Genomic DNA, 18,763 nt, shown 5'->3' with positions numbered 1-18,763 from the left:
CGATACAAAGTGACGGAATGCACCTGAGCCTTCAGCTCTTCATTTCACCCTTTAAAGTCATCTGTTGCCCACTTTCTGGTTTCTCTCTGTGGTCCTCCTCCCCCTGAATTTGGGGTCATGGTCGACCACTGCTCCCGTCTCTCAGGAGTTTCTTTTACTGCCTACCCTGAGTCTGATGTGCCTCTCCCTTGAGGACTTATTACCTCCTCTGAAACCAGCGTTGCCTCTTCCTCAAGATCTTCCATTGCCTCATCCTTGAGGTCTTGACGACCGTCTCTGAGGTTGTCTGTTGTTCACGGACCCTGTTTTCAAAGTTGCCCTCTATCTGGGGTCTTCTCTGGTTTTCTTATCCCTTGTCCTTGGTTCCTCCTGGTGGTTGTTGCATTAATGTTGTTCAACTTTAAATGCATTACAACTTTAAGACTGTCAACACTTTTTTGCTCACAGCTGCTGTAGTTACTCGGATACAATTGGTTTCCCTTTGCAGATATATTTTACAACAAAATGTATCTACAGGTACAGAGTGTCCCAAGTTGTTTCCCTTTTTCCTACACACTCAAAGCCACAGCTCTGCTTCCCAGTGTCAGCCACTTTCTCATTAGCTTATGAATTGTTTAACTAGAGCAAAACTTATCTTTAATCCAAATGTCTTCTTTTTAAATTTGAAACCTTAGCTATTCTAGCTGCTGGTTCACTGGAGCATTTGTTTTTTCAATGACTTAAAAACATCCTCCCTGTGCTCTCCTTTCTTTGCTTTACTCTTTCAACTTCAGTTCCCTTTTTATTAAACTCAGGATCACAGCAGCCCTTGCTTCTTCTGCTTTTTTTTCGACATTAGTACATAGGGCAGCACGGTAGCATAGTGGTTAGCACAGTTGTTTTACAGCTCCAGGGTCCCAGCTTCGATTCCCGGCTTGGGTCACTGTCTGTGTGGAGTCTGCACGTTCTCCCCGTGTCTGCGTGGGCTTCCTTCGGCTGCTCTGGTTTCCTCCCACAGCCCAAAGATGTGCAGGTTAGGGTGATTTGCCATGCTAAATTGCCCTTTAGTGTCCAAAGAGGTTAGGTGGCGTTACTGGGTTACGGGGATAGGGTGGCATGGCTTAAGCAGAGTGCTCTTTCCAAGAGTCGATGCAGATTCGATGGGCTGAATGGTCTCCTTTTGCACTGTAAATTCTATGATTCTATGATTCTCCAAACTTCTGACTGTCCTAGCTAATTCAAGTTTGCTCTGCATCTGTCCCTCAGGGTCTGGCGCTATCTATTCACCCAAACGAGCATTCAGGTGAATCTTTCCTTCCTTGAATCTTTCCACTACAGCTGAAGATGTTTGGTGCATCAGGTTCTGGAGCACAAGTCGCCAGGACTATTGCAGGAATATTATCAGGGCCCATAGCCTTAATATTAATAGTAATAATAATCTTTATTAGTCTCACAAGTAGGCTTACATTAACACTGCAAATTAAGTTACTGTGAAAATCCCCAAGTCGCCACATTCCGGCGCCTGTTTGGGTACACAGAGGGAGAATTCAGAATATCCAATTCACCTGACAAGCACATTGTTCGGGACTTGTGGAAGGAAACCGGAGCACCCGGAGGAAACCCACGCAGACATGGTGAGAAAGTGCAAGCTCCACGCTGTCACCCGAGGCAGGAATTGAACCTGGGTCCCTGGAGCTGTGAAGCAGCAGTGCTAATCACTGTACCACCGTGATGCCCTAATCTAGCAGGCCACGAGGTTACAGATTGTGACTGAGTACAATTCTGCAGCTGCTGATAACCCACAGCACCTCACGGATGCCCAGTCTTGAGTTGCTCAATCTGTTCGAAGTCTATCCCATTTAGCATGGTGCTAGTGACACACAACATAATGGCAGGTATCCTCAATGTGAAGATGGGGGACTTCGTCTCCACAAGGACTGGGCAGTGGTCATTCCTACCGATACTGTCATGGACAGATGCAACTGTGGCAGGCAGCTTAGTGAGGATGATGTCTTGTATGTTTTTACCTCATGTTGATTCCCTCACCACCTGCCACAGTGCCATCTGCCACAGCAGTCTAGCAGCTATATCCTTTAGGACCCAGCCAGCTCGATCTGTGGTGGTACTATCAAGTCACTCATGGTGATGGACATTGAAGTCCCCCATCCAGAGTACATTCTGCACCCTTGCCACCCTCAGTGCTTCCTCCAAGTGGTTGTTCAACATGGAGGAGCACTGATTCATCAGCTGAGGGGGAAACGATATGTGGTAATCAGCAGGAGGTTTCCTTGCCCATGTTTGACCTGGTGCCATGAGACTTCACGGGGTCCAGGGTCAATGTTAAGCACTCCCAGGGAAACCCCCTCCCAACTGTACATCATTCTGCTCCCACCTCTTCAGGGTCTGTCCTGCCAGTGAGACAGGACACACCCCGGGATAGTGATGGTGGTGTATGAGACATTATCTGTGAGGTACGATTCTGTGAGTGTGACTACGTCAGGCTGTTGCTCGAAGGATCTGTGGAACAGCGATGCCAAGCTTGGCACAAGTCCCCAGACTTTGCAAGGCTGGGTTTGCCGTTGTAATTTCCAGTGCCTAGGTCGGTCCTGGGTGGTCCGTCCAGTTTCATTCCTTTGTGTTTTCTTTGTAATGGTTGAGTACAACTGAGTGGCTTGCTAGGCCATTTCAGAGGGCATTTAGGTGTCAATCACATTGCCGTGGATCTGGAGTCACGTGTAGACCAGAACAGATAAGGAGGGACAGGTTTCGCAATTCGCTTTTTAACGACATTCAACAATGGTTTCTTGGTCATTGTTAAACTTTTAATTCCCGGTGTTTTTATTGAGTTTAAATTCCACCATTTGCCATGGCAGGATTCGAACCCTGGTTCCCAGACAATTACCCTGTGCCTGTGGATTACTGGACAAAAAACAGAGAGTAGGAGTAAATGGGTCATTTGGCGGGCTGTGACGAGTGGGGTCCCACAGGATCTATGTTTGCGACCCAACTATTCGCACCAATATCAATGATTTGGATGTGGGAATTAAAAGTAATGTTTCCAAGTTTGCAGATGGCACAGAACTAGGTGGAAATGGGACGTGTTTCTCCGGAAGCTGGAGAGACTAAGTGGGCAAACATTTGGCATATGAAATGCAATGTGGAGAAATGTGAGGTTATCCACTTTGGTTGGAAAAACAGAAATACAGATTTTTCTGAAATGTTGAGAGTCTGGGAAGTGTTTAATTTCAAAGGGGACTTGGGTGTCCCTATTTATGAGTAACTGAAAGCTAATACAGGTACAGCAATTAATAAGGCAAGTGGTATGTAGACCTTCATTACAAGAGGATTTGAGTCTAGGAATAAATATGTCTTCCTACAATTATTCAGCGCCTTGGTGAGACCTCACCTGGAGCTTTGGGTGCAGTTTTGGTCTCCTTACCCAAGGAAAGATACAGTTGCCAGAGAGGGACTTCAACAAAGGTTCACTAAATTAATTCCTGCAATGGAGGGATTGTCCTGTGAGGAAAGATTGAAAAAACTAGGCCTTTATTCTCTGGAGCATAGAAGAATGAGAGGTGATCACATTCAGGTATACAAAAGTCCTACAGTGCCTGACAGGGTAGATGCAGGAAGGATGTTTGCCATGGCTGGGGTGTCTAGAACAAGGGGAGTCTCGTGGAGCAGACCATTAAGCACTGAGATGAGGAGGATAGTCTTCACTTAGAGGGTGGCGAATCTTTGCAATTCTCTGTCCCAGAGGGGTGTGGAACCTCAGTCATTGAGTCCATTCAGGACTGAGCCCGATAGATTGTTCATACCGAAGACATCAAGCGATATGGAGATAGTGGAGGAAAATGGTGGTGAGGTAGAAGATCAGCCATGATCTCAATGAATGGCAGAGTTAGCTCGAAGGGCTGAATGACCTACTGATGCTCCTATTTCTTAAGTTTTTATGTTTTATCAGTGTAACTCGCCAGTTTTTCAACGATATCATTATTCTTACTTCAGTATTAACTTCACCGTAGCACCATAATATCTGAACATGTTTGCCAATAGTGCAACATCACTTGGAAAACTTTATGAATACTATTTCAGACTTCATTAATCCTCAAATATGTCTATGTTACACCTTATTAATACTCCAACTTGCAGCACTTACAAAATGTAAATCAACATGTTTCATTAATGTTTTCATGTATTTTCCTAATTCTTCAACACACTTGACTAATACTAGTGCCACACATTCATATTTACAGCTAGTTCTCTCATTAATGCTTCATCGTGTTCACTAATCCTTCATCTTCAATTAATGCTCAACGCTGCTTCACCAATCAATGTCTCAAATTGCTTTATTGGTATCTAAGATTCATCACTAATGCTTCAATATACTACACTTTGCTTCACTATGACTGAAAGTCTTAAATAAGACGCTGCAGATGCTGGAAATTGGAAATAAAAACAGAAAATTCTGGATAAACTCAGCAGGTCTGTCAGCATCTGTGGAGAGAGCAACCCAGTTAACATTTCAAGTTGAAGAGGGGTACAGATGTGATGGATTAAATACTTGGAAAGTGGGGGGGGGGGGAAAGAGGAGCAGAATAGAAGGTCAGGGATAGGTTGGAGCTAAGGAAAGATGGACACCAGACAAAGTGAGTGTTAATTAAGGCCTGGAGAAGGTGCTGATAGTGGCACCAAAGGTAAGATAGCAGAACGTGTAACGAGGAGAACAAAGGATTCACTGAGACTGACCATTGTTCTCCATGACTTTGTCATGCAGACTCGAACGGTTAACTCGGTTTCTCTGAAACATTCTTTACTGATGCTATAATGGGCGTCTTTTACCGAACAGCCCGCCACGTGTTTTTTGCCAGCGGAAGCGGCCCGCCAGCGGGATTTACTGGTCCTGCCATTGCCAACTGGATTTCCCGTTGACTGCACCCCTCATCCTGGGAAACCACTGAACTGTTTGTCGTGTTAGGTACACTGGTCTAACACTGGCTGCAACTGGATGCAGCTTAGATCAAAAAGATACTCCAGACTTTGAAGTTAGTTCAATCAGGTTTATTGATCTAATAGCACAGTTAGCACAGTTTTCTGTGAGTTCGACTCTCTTCTAACTTAAGTGTGGTTACTCTGTCTGACTGAACCAGACTAGCTCTTAGCAGCATGATGGAGGTGTGCGATTGTAACAACACCCTTGACTGACTCTCTAGATGTTCCAGTGGAAAGAGGCGGAGTGTGAGTGCCTCGTGTCTTTTATAGTCAGATCCCACCCCTGAGTGTCCTGCCTGCTTATTGGTCATGTCCTGTTCCCTGTGTCCATTAGCTGCTTGTCTGCGCTGTATATCATTATGTGTGTGTCTATATATCATGACACTGTCATGGGATCGGAATATCCCACCTGCCTGACAGCTAGTAAGTCCCACGCAATATATTTAATTAATACTTTGGCATATTTAATTAATATAAATAGCCCACTGATACAACAATGCCCTTTAATAATACAAAACACTTTATTAGGTTTCTCAGATATTGTGACATGTTTCACTGAGGCAACATGCATTATTAATGCTCCAATTTACGCTAATGCTACAATGAACTTCATTAGTACTGCAGCATCCTGCAAAACACACTTCACTCGTTCAATCGTTTACTTACTTCACTAATACCACAACATAATGCTGTTTTCAGGAATTTTATCGTTTGCTTTACCAATGCTACAACCAATGTTGCAGCATGATTTGCTTGTCCAACACCATAGGTGCCAGCTATAACTGTTTCACTCCAGTTTCCCTGCCTTGTCAGTGTGTCATGCTGCTAATTAAAAGCAACACTTTTAACAGCCAAAGGTTGTTTTGCCGAATTTCCCTGAATTCTCCTGGCATGAGGGCTTTTTGCGCATGCATAATATTTAACTGAGAATTCTTAGTGCTCTAGACGGATGGCAAATACCTTTTTGCGTGTACGAAAGCTGAATGACATATGTGGCTCCAAACACTTCAGGAAATTAAAAATCTTGCTTTTTCTTTTGGATTTGGGGACCCCTGTACTCTATTGTTGTGAGGCACCACATTCCTGAAGACATTCACTTGATTGTGCTGGAGAATGTGCTAAAAGAGAGCCACAAAGGAACATTTGCTGAGCAAGTATGTCACAGCCCTACATAAAAATAAACCTTGCATCTTCAGGGCTCACATTCCCTGCACGTTTTCTAAACTACCCACTACAAAAATGCCTTCACGTGTATTTTGTTTTTTGACAAAGAACAATACAGCACAGGGAACAGGCGCTTTGGCCCTCCAAGCCTGTACCGGTCATGATGCCATCCTTGGCCAAATCCCTCAGCACTTCCTTGTGCCGTATCCCTCTAAGGAACAATCAGCCTAATAATTGACTTGGAAGTGGCAACCATTGACTCGGAGTACTTTATAAGCAGGCATTAAATGCTTATGACTTTTTATTCATTCAAAGGATGTGGGTGTTGCTGGTGAGGCCAGCATTTTTGTCCATCCCTAATTTGGGCAGCACGGTAGCATTGTGGATAGTACAATCGCTTTACAGCTCCAGGGTCCCAGGTTCGATTCCGGCTTGGGTCACTGTCTGTGCGGAGTCTGCACATCCTCCCCGAGTGTGTGTGGGTTTCCTCCGGGTGCTCCAGTTTCCTCCCACAGTCCAAAGATGTGCAGGTTAGGTGGATTGGCCATGATAAATTGCCCTTAGTGTCCAAATTGCCCTTTGTGTTGGGTGGGGATACTGGGTTATGGGGATAGGGTGGAGGTGTTGACCTTGGGTAGGGTGCTCTTTCCAGGAGCCGGTGCAGACTCGATGAGCCGAATGGCCTCCTTCTGCACTGTAAATTCTATGATCTAATTGCTCTTGAAAAAGTGGTGGTGAGCTGCCTTCTCAAACTGCTGCAGTCTATGGTGAACTTCCAGATGGTGGTGATCCCATGTATCTCTTTGTTGTAACACCCACAAAACCCACAGGGCCGACCAGATTGATCTTCCCCTGGGGCTCCGTTGAGGGGCAGACACCCAACAGCTGGTCATAACCCGCACGGGCCTTCCGAGATGGCCATGATTAAACCCCCCATGAGCCTCACCGAATACGAGCTCCCCGTTAATGGGGGCGAGGAACCCTGAACCATGTATATTTTATCTTCTGTGTAAAGTCCGCCGGTTTGGGTACCGACAGGCGAGACAGGGCTGGGACTTTGCCATGCTGCGTAACTAATAGTTATTGTAATAACATTTTATTTTCTTTTAACAACTCAATGTGGACTCCTTTGTGGTCTACAAAAGCTTGTTAATTCCCCGAGATAAAAGCTGGTCCAAGAAGGAGGCGGCATAACAGGATGGTCACGCCTGGAATATGGACTGACTTTACTGTTGGGTTTCCTCGCGCAAGTAGGAAATAAATTATTTCTGACTCTCTTTTTCAGGACTCCTCATTAACTACAATACTCTGCAATTCAAGTATCGGGGGCGGGATTCTCCATTGCCCGACGCCGATCGGGCGGAGAATCCCTGTTTACGACTGAATTGGGGGCGGCGCCTGTTTTCTATGCTCCGCCCCCTCAAAAACGGCATCATCGAGGGGCACGCCACACGCCGTTGGGATGGCCTCAGGACGTTACCTGAAGGCCCTCCCCGATACTCCGCCCCCGATGGGCCGAGTTCCAGATGGCGTGGGGGACTTGTGCTCTCAGGTGTCCTGAGCCGTCACAGTTGGGGGGAGGGGCTTCGGCGAGGGTTGGGTGGGTGGGGGACTGGTGCGGGGTGGCCCAGGGGCGGCGAGAGGGTGTCCATGGGGGAACTATCTGGCAGGTCGATTCCGTGCGCAGCTGCGTCATGTTGTACGGCAGGTCGTCGCCGTGCGCATGCGCAGCCACGGACCCAGCGGCTTTTACATGGCACATCTGCTAGCCCCTCACCGGTCGGAGAATCATTGCGGGGGCGGCACCAACTTTTACGTCATTAAAACCAGACACATCCTCCGAACGTAGCCTCAAAATCGGAGAATTCAGCCCCTGCTTTATGGGGAGACAGTGGTGCAGTGGGAATGTCATTGAACTAGTAATCCAGAGGCCCAGGCTAATGCTTTAAGGACAGGGATTTAAATCTTAATATGGCAGCCAGTGGGCTAGTATCAGTAACGGTTCCTATGCCAAGTACTCTCTGGTTCACTAATTCCCTTTTAGGGAAGGAGATTTTCCAACCTTACCTGGTCTAGCCTATATTTGTGGGGGGCAATACCGGGAGCAGTTCTGTGGGAAGTTTGGAGAGAGGGGTTCCGTGTTTGTGGAATGATTCAACCAGAGAGTGGGCGCTGCCCCCCACCGCTTATCCACCCGGTGGGGGGCTAGTAGTCACGCAGTGACATGGCTTTACCTGCAGATACGGCCGCAGAATGACCGGGTCCATGGCCGCACATGCGCACGGAGGAAACATGGCGGCGAACCGCGCGCGGGCCTGGCCTGCCAAAAACTGCCTCCCTGTAACCAGCCTCTCCACCTCCGGACCACCCCCCCAACAGCCCCCCAGCCTCTAGCGAAGCCCCCAGTGCCAGCGGAACGGCTCCACCAGCCCACCCAACTGTGGCGGTGCTGGACTCAGACCATAGCCGCCATCTGAGGTCCCCGTGAGCGACGCCATTGTGGTCATGGTCCGTCGGGGGCGGAGCATCGGGGGAGGGCCTCAGGTGACGTCCTGAGGCTGCCCCGACGGCGTGCAATATGCCATTTTCGAGGGGGCGGGGCATTGCAAAAATGGCACCGCTCCTGATTCCGGCGTAAAAGTGGATTCTCCTAGTTATTGGCAGCACGGTGGCGCAGTGGGTGAGCCCTGCTGCCTCACGGCGCTGAGGTCCCAGGTTCGATCTTGGCTCTGGGTCACTGTCCGTCTGGAGTTTGCACATTCGCCCGTGTTTGCGTGGGTTTCGCCCCCACAACCCAAAGATGTGCAGGCTAGGTGGATTGGCCACGCTAAATTGCCCTTTAATTGGAAAAAATGAATTGGGTACTCTAAATTTATTTTAAAAATAAAAAATTCTTATCTAGTTATGCATCTCTAACAATTGTCCCTGTTCCATGTTCCCGAAAGATCCAGCCGTGACCCCCTCCTCTTCCTAACATCTGTGCTTCCCCTTGATCATTCTAAGTACAGAGCTCGGATCAGCTTCCAAACAGAAGCTGATAGCATACTGCCCCACCGCCCCAAAAGTTCTACTGCTCCTATGTTATCAAACTATTTCTCCAACATTTACATCTAGTAAAAAAATAGCTAAACATTGGGAAGGTGCAAGTTATTATTTTCCTCCAACAACTTTCACTTTCCAGTCTAAGACTGTTTGCAACCTTGGCATTCTGGTCAACATTGTTTCTGGCCTCATATCCTCTCCAAGGACATAGTTTAGGTGGATGGGCCGTGTTAAATTGCCCCTTAGTGTCCAGGGATGTACAGGTTGGGTGAGATTACGAGGACAGGATGGGAGAATGGGCCTGGGTGGAGCTTTCTTTCAAAGGGTCGGTCCAGACTCGATGGGTCGAATGGACCCCTTCTGCACTGCAGGGATTGTATGATTCTATGACTGCCGTCTTCCATCTTTGTACCATTGTCCAGTTCATTTGCTGCTGAAGCTTTCATTCATGCCTTTTCATATAATCTCTACAGTGCACAAGGAGGCCATTCGGCCCATTGAGTCTGAACCGACCCTTGGAACGAGTACCCTACCTAGGCCCACACCCCGACCCTATCCCTGTAACCCAGTGACCCCACTTAAACTTTTTGAACATGAAGGGGCAATTCAGCATGGCCAATCCACCTAACCCGAACACCTTTGGGACTGTGGGAGGAAACTGGAGAACCCGGAGGAAACCCACGTGGACACGGGGAGAAAGGGCAAACTCCACACAGATAGCCATCTGAGGTCGGAATTGAACCCAGGTCTTTGGCGATGTGAGACAACAGTGCTAACCACTGTGTCACCATGCCGCACCATTGTCATCTTTAGATTCAAATTCCTCCAACACATCCTGGTTTCTCCCTCATCATTGACCCCACATAATCTTCAGATCACCCAAACATCTGTTGCGCTTATTCCAACATGTAAGTCCGAATCTCCTGTCATTGTTCTCTTTGCAAACCTGCCTTGTCCACAGTACCTTTGTGGTGAACGTATTGTACTAATCATTCACTATGTATTACACTGTATCACGCTGTTGCCTATGTGGGCTCCACCTATGGACCATTGTACGATATTACAGAGAATGTATTATGTTGATGCTGTTGTGGGCTCCGCCCCTTGAGGGAAGGTATAAAGAGCAGGAGCCCTGTAGGCGGCTCTCACTAGCAGAGCAGTCGCAGGCAGGCACTGTTCTAGTCAATTAAAGCCACAGTTTACATCTACTCTCTGTTTCGCGTGAATTGATGGTCGCATCAGCCTTAAATAAAAATTCTAATCCTTCTGTTTAAATCAGTCCATGGCCTCACCCTCTCTATCACTGAAACATCTTCCACAGCCTCCCATACATGTTGGTCTGTGATCCGGCTTCATGTCCATTACTGTGTCCACCATTCAGCACTGTTCCTATCTCCTGGAATTCTCTGTTTCAAACCTCTTCACCTCCTCTATTCCTTTATGGCCTCTTTTAAAATCTATCTCCCTCATCAGTCCCAGTATTTTATGTTTTGCCACGACACCAGTTTCCCTTTTAGTCTTTGTAAAGCATCTGAGGGCAATATTCTGCGTTTGAAATTGCGGGCTGAATCTTGTGGAGGTGACAGGGATCCTGTCCACCTGCTGGAGAGCTGACATGACCGTAATGTCACCTTTTCTCTGAACGGCCCATCATATCTTGTGCCACTCAGGCATTTAACAGGCCGGTGGCAAGCCTTTCCAAGGTCAAGGACCCAAGGCGCGGAAGTCCTGTGCACCAAAAGCCGCCAGCCAATCAGAGGGTAGCAGTTTTATTGAACGGCAACGCCATCGGGGAGGCTGTGGGTGTTGCTGGGACAATTCCCACCTGAGACCTCAGATGGAAGAGGTGAGCAATGCTGAGCAGGAGGATGTGGGGGGAGGGCGGGGTGGTCATAGCAAAGGGCACGGTATGGCCACTCCCCCATTCCCAATGCCCGGTCCATCGATCAGGTTCTGAGTGTTTTTGAATAAGGGAAACACTGTCCCTTGGAGCTTGCAAGCAACCCCACCAGTTTCTGCATGGCGAGCCGGCCTCCCTGCCTGCCATTGTGCTCATACCAATGGAAGGGGGATGAGGTCCTTGGGCATTAATTGCACCCTTAAGGGCCTCAATTGGCAGAGCTGCAGAAAGGCCGTCACTCGGTCTTCCTGCTGTGGAATTAATCGGGGTGGGGGGGAAGTGGAAGGGTCCGCATCTGACTTTTCCCCCCTGGCAAAATGCCCCCGTCCCACCCCTACCCAATACCAAAGTCACCACGGCAGAGTGCACAAGTACACCCATGTCAGTTGTTGCCTTTCTTATCCGCCTGTTTTTTTCTCAATTTATAATTCATGTTATTTTCATCTCTTTGGATAAGTAGTGTGGCTGCTGTCACCTAATTTCGAGGCCCTCTCAACAATATTAGCCACAGTTATTTATTCATATTGTCTATTCAATTTGTCTCTTTACTTTTAGGCTTCCAGGATAAACATAATCAGCAGTAATATATGTTGCGAGAAGCTATGATTTTTTTTTTGTCCTCTCAAAGGCACCCTTGTAACAATCATCTTACTTTACAGAAGCTGTACAATAAAGACCCATCAATCACTCATGTTATGGTACAGAATAAAATGCATTTTATGTACAATTCCATTTGTGGTTGTATTTTAGGTCCTTTGACAGGCTCTAGGACAACACTCGAGGGATCGTTCATCTGTCAGAACGGGGTACCTATTAAACTGAGGCAGCTCTGTGATTTCAGAACCGACTGCAGCAAAGCTGAAGATGAAGGAGTGGTTTGCAGTGAGTTCATTCATCTTTATTCACATGCATGCTAAGGTCACTGTTGATGCTGTGTTGGGTGTTTAAACAATTGCAGATCTGGCATTTTGTTAGACAGTAGCAGAATTCTTTTTTTTAATTTAAATTTATATCGGTCCCACTTCTTGAGAGTAAAATTACATCTATCTGTATAAACATTTGGAGTGTGTCACACTTGTTTAAAGCAGTGGGAAAGGACAGCTACCTCATGCTGCTGTAGCTGAAGCAGCTGACAACATCGATGGAGAGAGGAAGCAGATTTAACATTTCAGGCCTGTGACCTTTCAGAACTGAATACAGGAAGTTCACAGACCTTTAGACGTGAACCTTGTTTCTCTCTCCACAGACATCACCAGATCTCCAGGGCATTTCCAGTCCTCTCTCTTATTGCAGCAGAATGATATGCTGTATATTCAATAGCATTGAGGTTCTGTCATATGAAATCACACACCGTAGACTTCTCCCAACACCCATGGCGGGGGGCAGGAATGGGGAATATTTCCCATTGCTGAGGTTAGCAGGAGAGCTCCCCCTCAACCACTGGTGTGGTTTTCTGGGGTCCAGGGTTGCTGGTGGACACCACCCTGAACTCCAGAGGCAGCCTCCGACATTGTTCAGCTGAGTTCCAACTTCTGTACACCATGTTGTTCCAAACATATTCTGGATCAGCGAGTTTTCCCACTGGTATCACGGAGAATCAGGCATAGGTGGAAAACTCCGGTTGGGTCTTTACTCACCATTAGCAAGATGCAAATCAGTTTCACACCGGCTCCCAGCAGGTTTCAAGAACTGTCACGGCAGGCACCAGCAGAACGTCCCGAAGGAATTTTGTGCTGATATATTCCTGATTTTTCGACTCTGTTGAATCCCCCCCCCCTTCGCCCCCCCCATCTGCCTGCCCATTCTCCCTCCCTCCATTGAACCCGCAGGTGGGGGCATGGGAGATTACACCCCATCCAACTCCAATTTACCACAAGCAACAAACGGAAGATCTGCTTCCGGAACATTGACACTACACAGAACATTAATTATACACCCAAAGTATTGTTCTTCTTTCACTTTCAAATGATGACTTACTGGGCATTGTTGGAAGGGTTTATTCAGTAGCTCTCACAGAGAACCTGTCTAGTTCAGCAATGATGTAAATTAATAACTCTGAACTGTTTTTTATTTTTTATTTTTTATTTGTTTTATATTTGTTTACCAGAACTTGGTTGAAATTAAGTGGTATGGCAGGGAAGGTAGTGCAATGTTCCTCCTGCAGGATGTTTGAGGTGAGGGATGCCGTTAGTGTCCCTGCTGATTTTACCTGCAGGAAGTGCAGCCAGCTCCAGCTCCTACAAGACCGAGTTATGGTACTGGAGCTGGAGTTGGATGAACTTCGGATCATTCGGGAGGCAGAGGTGGTCATAGATAGGAGCTTCAGGGAAGTAGTTACACCAAAGACTGGAGATAGATGGGTAACTGTAAGAGGGACTGGGAAGAAGCAGTCAGTGCAGGGACCCCCTGCGGTCGTTCCCCTGAGTAACAAGTATACCGTTTTGGATACTTGTGGGGGGGACGACTTACCAGGGGTAAGCCATGGGGTGCAGGTCTCTAGCACGGAGTCTGTCCCTGTTGCTCAGAAGGGAAGGGGGGAGAGGAGCAGAGCATTAGTAATTGGGGACTCAATAGTCAGGGGCACAGATAGGAGATTTTGTGGGAGCGAGAGAGACTCACGTTTGGTATGTTGCCTCCCAGGTGCAAGGGTAAGTGATGTCTCGGATCGTGTTTTTCGGGTCCTTAAGGGGGAGGGGGAGCAGCCCCAAGTCGTAGTCCACATTGGCACTAACGACATAGGTAGGAAAGGGGACAAGGATGTCAGGCAGGCCTTTAGGGAGCTAGGATGGAAGCTCAGAGCGAGAACAAACAGAGTTGTTATCTCTGGGTTGTTGCCCGTGCCACGTGATAGTGAGACAAGGAATAGGGAGAGAGAGCAATTAAACACGTGGCTACAGGGATGGTGCAGGCGGGAGGGATTCAGATTTCTGGATAACTGGGGCTCTTTCTGGGGAAGGTGGGACCTCTATAGACAGGATGGTCTACATCTGAACCTAAGGGGCACCAATATCCTGGGGGGGAGATTTGTTAGTACTCTTTGGGGGGGTTTAAACTAATTCAGCAGGGGCATGGGAACCTGGATTGTAGTTTTGGGGTGCGAGAGATTGAGAGTAGAGAGGTCAGGAGCACAGATTTGACTTCGCAGGAGGGTGCCAGTGTTCAGGTCAGTGGTTTGAAGTGTGTCTATTTCAATGCCAGGAGTATACGAAATAAGGTAGGGGAATTGGCAGCATGGGTTGGTACCTGGGACTTCGATGTTGTGGCCATTTCAGAGACATGGATAGAGCAGGGACAGGAATGGTTGTTGCAGGTTCCGGGGTTTAGGTGTTTTAGTAAAGTCAGAGAAGGGGGCAAAAGAGGGGGAGGTGTGGCGCTGCTAGTCAAGGACAGTATTACGGTGGCAGAAAGGATGCAAGATGGGGACTCTTCTTCCGAGGTAGTATGGGCTGAGGTTAGAAACAGGAAAGGAGAGGTCACCCTGCTGGGAGTTTTCTATAGGCCACCTAATAGTTCTAGAGATGTAGAGGAAAGGATGGCGAAGATGATTCTGGAAAAGAGCGAAAGTAACAGGGTAGTTGTTATGGGAGACTTTAACTTTCCTAATATTGACTGGAAAAGATATAGTTCGAGTACATTGGATGGGTCGTTCTTTGTACAATGTGTGCAGGAGGGTTTTCTGACACAATATGTTGACAGGCCAACAAGAGGTGAGGCCACTTTGGATTTGGTTTTGGGTAATGAACCAGGCCAGGTGTTAGATCTGGAGGTAGGTGAACACTTTGGAGACAGTGACCACAATTCGGTGACCTTTACATTAGTGATGGAAAGGGATAAGTATACCCCGCAGGGCAAGAGTTATAGCTGGGGGAAGGGCAATTATGATGCCATTAGACATGAATTAGGATGTGTAGGTTGGAGAAGTAGGCTGCAAGGGTTGGGCACACTGGATATGTGGAGCTTGTTCAAGGAACAGCTATTGCGTGTTCTTGATCAGTACGTACCAGTCAGACAGGGAGGAAAGGGTAGAGCGAGGGAACCGTGGTTTACCAAAGAAGTGGAATCTCTTGTTAAGAGGAAAAAGGAGGCCTATGTGAAGATGAGGCGTGAAGTTTCAGTTGGGGCGCTTAATAGTTACAGGGAAGCGAGGAAGGATCTAAAGAGAGAGCTAAGACGAGCAAGGAGGGGACACGAGAAGTCTTTGGCAGGTAGGATCAAGGAAAACCCAAAAGCTTTCTATAGGTATGTCAGGAATAAAAGAATGACTAGGGTAAGAGTAGGGCCAGTCAAGGACAGTGGTGGGAAGTTGTGTGTGGAGGCTGAGGAGATAAGCAAGATACTAAATGAATACTTTTTGTCAGTATTCACTCAGGAAAAAGATAATATTGTGGAGGAGAATGCTGAGACCCAGGCTATTAGAATAGATGGCATTGAGGTGCGTAGGGAAGAAGTGTTGGCAATTCTGGACAAGGTGAAAATAGATAAGTCCCCGGGGCCTGATGGGATTTATCCTAGGATTCTCTGGGAAGCCAGGGAAGAGATTGCTGAGCCTTTGGCTTTGATTTTTAGGTCATCATTGGCTACAGGAATAGTGCCAGAGGACTGGAGGATAGCAAATGTGGTCCCTTTGTTCAAGAAGGGGAGTAGAGATAACCCCGGTAACTATAGGCCGGTGAGCCTAACGTCTGTGGTGGGTAAAGTCTTGGAGAGGATTATAAAAGATACGATTTATAATCATCTAGATAGGAATAATATGATTAGGGATAGTCAGCATGGTTTTGTGAAGGGTAGGTCATGCCTCACAAACCTTATCGAGTTCTTTGAGAAGGTGACTGAACAGGTGGACGAGGGTAAAGCAGTTGATGTGTTGTATATGGATTTCAGTAAAGCGTTTGATAAGGTTCCCCACGGTCGGCTATTGCAGAAAATACGGAGGCTGGGGATTGAGGGTGATTTAGAGATGTGGATCAGAAATTGGCTAGTTGAAAGAAGACAGAGAGTGGTGGTTGATGGGAAATGTTCAGAATGGAGTTCAGTTACGAGTGGCGTACCACAAGGATCTGTTCTGGGGCCGTTGCTGTTTGTCATTTTTATAAATGACCTAGAGGAGGGCGCAGAAGGATGGGTAAGTAAATTTGCAGACGACACTAAAGTCGGTGGAGTTGTAGACAGTGCGGAAGGATGTTGCAGGTTACAGAGGGACATAGATAAGCTGCAAAGCTGGGCTGAGAGGTGGCAAATGGAGTTTAATGTGGAGAAGTGTGAGGTGATTCACTTTGGAAAGAATAACAGGAATGCGGAATATTTGGCTAATGGTAAAATTCTTGGTAGTGTGGATGAGCAGAGGGATCTCGGTGTCCATGTACATAGATCCCTGAAAGTTGCCACCCAGGTTGATAGGGTTGTGAAGAAGGCCTATGGTGTGATGGCCTTTATTGGTAGAGGGATTGAGTTCCGGAGCCATGAGGTCATGTTGCAGTTGTACAAAACTCTAGTACGGCCGCATTTGGAGTATTGCGTACAGTTCTGGTCGCCTCATTATAGGAAGGACGTGGATGCTTTGGAACGGGTACAGAGGAGATTTACCAGGATGTTGCCTGGTATGGAGGGAAAATCTTATGAGGAAAGGCTGATGGACTTGAGGTTGTTTTCGTTAGAGAGAAGAAGGTTAAGAGGTGACCTAATAGAGGCATACAAAATGATCAGAGGGTTAGATAGGGTGGACAGCGAGAGCCTTCTCCCGCGGATGGAGGTGGCTAGCACGAGGGGACATAGCCTTAAACTGAGGGGTAATAGATATAGGACAGAGGTCAGAGGTGGGTTTTTTACGCAAAGAGTGGTGAGGCCGTGGAATGCCCTACCTGCAACAGTAGTGAACTCGCCAACATTGAGGGCATTTAAAAGTTTATTGGATAAGCATATGGATGATAAGGGCATAGTGTAGGTTAGATGGCCTTTCGTTTTTTTTCCATGTCGGTGCAACATTGAGGGCCGAAGGGCCTGTACTGCGCTGTATCGTTCTATGTTCTATGTTCTATGAACTATTTACATATGCACAACGTGTAGGTCAGACGATTACAGGATGAATTCTACTTGAGTCTGTCCAAACAATTCTGTCTCCTGTCTACTCTCGTGCATCTCTGTAGGACTACAGACAGTACAGTTCTCCAGTCCCACATTAACTATTGCTATGCCAAACACCTTTATACTACACCTCCCTCCAAGTCTTCACCCAACATGTTTACAGTACAATTTTTCTTTACCTGCGACCCATCTTCACCCCCTCAAGTCTGCATAAATTCAGATGGTCAGGAACCTTGACAATTCTTCCAGAACTTGTTCTGGTCACATTTGGAGGTGTGGTATGCTCAGTTACTTTGGGCAGACTCTGTTGTTTCAAAGTTAAAATCCTTGTCTTTGGTGTTTCCGGTACTTGGGTATTTCGACCTGATTTGCTTTTTGCACTCTTTCATGTTGAATTTCTTTTTAGCATCCATATGTGTTCTGTGGTAGGATACCATTTGCTTATCCCGTTCCTTCCGGGGGGAAATGTTAGCTCTGTTCATTCACAGGACAGGATTTTCCTACCATCCCAGCTGAGATGTCGCCCGGTTCTGCTGAGGTCGACACCCTCCATGGTGCATTTCCTGGCGGCAGGGCCAGCGAGCCATGAAAATAACTATTGACTTTGGTGGCCAATGGCAAGCTGGGCTTTGCCGCGGGATCACCTGACATGGGGGAAAGCCGGATAATCCCAGCCATAGAGTGGATTCAGATTTTCTTTCTCCGTCAGGTCTGCCATGTTCTTTCTAGAAGTTGGTGTTTCAAAACTTGAAACTTTATTTCTACTTTGAGTGAAGGTGGTGGCGTAGTGGTATTGTCATTAGACTGGTGATACAGAGATTCAGGGTTAGGGTTAGGGTTTTGAGGACCCAGGTTTGATTCCTGCCACGGCAGATAGTTAAAATTGAATCCAATAAATATCTGGAATTAAAAGTCTAATGTTGACCATAAAACCATTGTTGATGGTTGTGAAAAAAAACAGCTCGTTCACTAATGTCTTTTAGGAAAGGAAATCTGTTATCCTTACCTGGTCTGGCCTACATGTGACTCCAGATCCCACAGCAATGTGGTTGACTCTTAAATGCCTTCTGAAATGGCGGAGCAACTCACTCAGCTGTATCAAACCGCTCCAAAGACAATAAAAGGGAAAGATACCGGATGGACCACCCGGATCTTATCTTTCATGTGCTTCACATTGGATCAAATTTCAAGAATTTAATCAGTTTTAGATGTTCATCCCACGTTCAACCCACTGTTCTGATGCATCAGCAATTTCTTCAACCTTATATTCCGTAATATTTTATTTTTGCTTATTGTTTCTGAGACTCTTCACTCCTTTGTGAGAACTTATTCTTTCTCCTGCAACTATTCAACTTTTTCTTGACATTCTGAGTTCTTGAATTTCATTTCAGCTATTTCACTTTTCAACAACTCAATGGTTCTCACTAAGTTTGAGGCATTCAGCGCTTTTCCTTCTAGTTCATTGATTTTCAGCTTCAGATTTACATTTTCCGATCTTATTTTTGTCTTTTCGTTCTCTTTTAAATCTGGCGCTGCTTCTCTTCTTCCCACACTTGTCGGTTTTGCCCTTTTCCATCACTTTGGTTTCCCTGTTAGACAGTGTTG

At 46.8% G+C, this 18,763-nt stretch overlaps 1 protein-coding gene across 1 annotated transcript in view; it reads left to right on the top strand.

The window, feature by feature from the left end:
* The window catches only part of LOC119974762 (ALK tyrosine kinase receptor-like), a 1,320,646-nt gene that overhangs the window by 845,787 nt on the left and 456,096 nt on the right, over positions 1-18,763 (top strand). The window contains exon 6 of the mRNA XM_038813974.1: positions 11,828-11,959. Coding sequence (XP_038669902.1) covers positions 11,828-11,959 — 132 coding nt within the window. The remainder of the gene's footprint in view (positions 1-11,827; positions 11,960-18,763) is intronic.

Source organism: Scyliorhinus canicula, chromosome 1, assembly GCF_902713615.1.
Source record: "Scyliorhinus canicula chromosome 1, sScyCan1.1, whole genome shotgun sequence".
Classification (NCBI taxonomy): domain Eukaryota; kingdom Metazoa; phylum Chordata; class Chondrichthyes; order Carcharhiniformes; family Scyliorhinidae; genus Scyliorhinus; species Scyliorhinus canicula.
The sequence above is the reverse complement of the archived record's forward strand: the minus strand, read 5'-3'. Positions and strand labels throughout refer to the sequence as shown.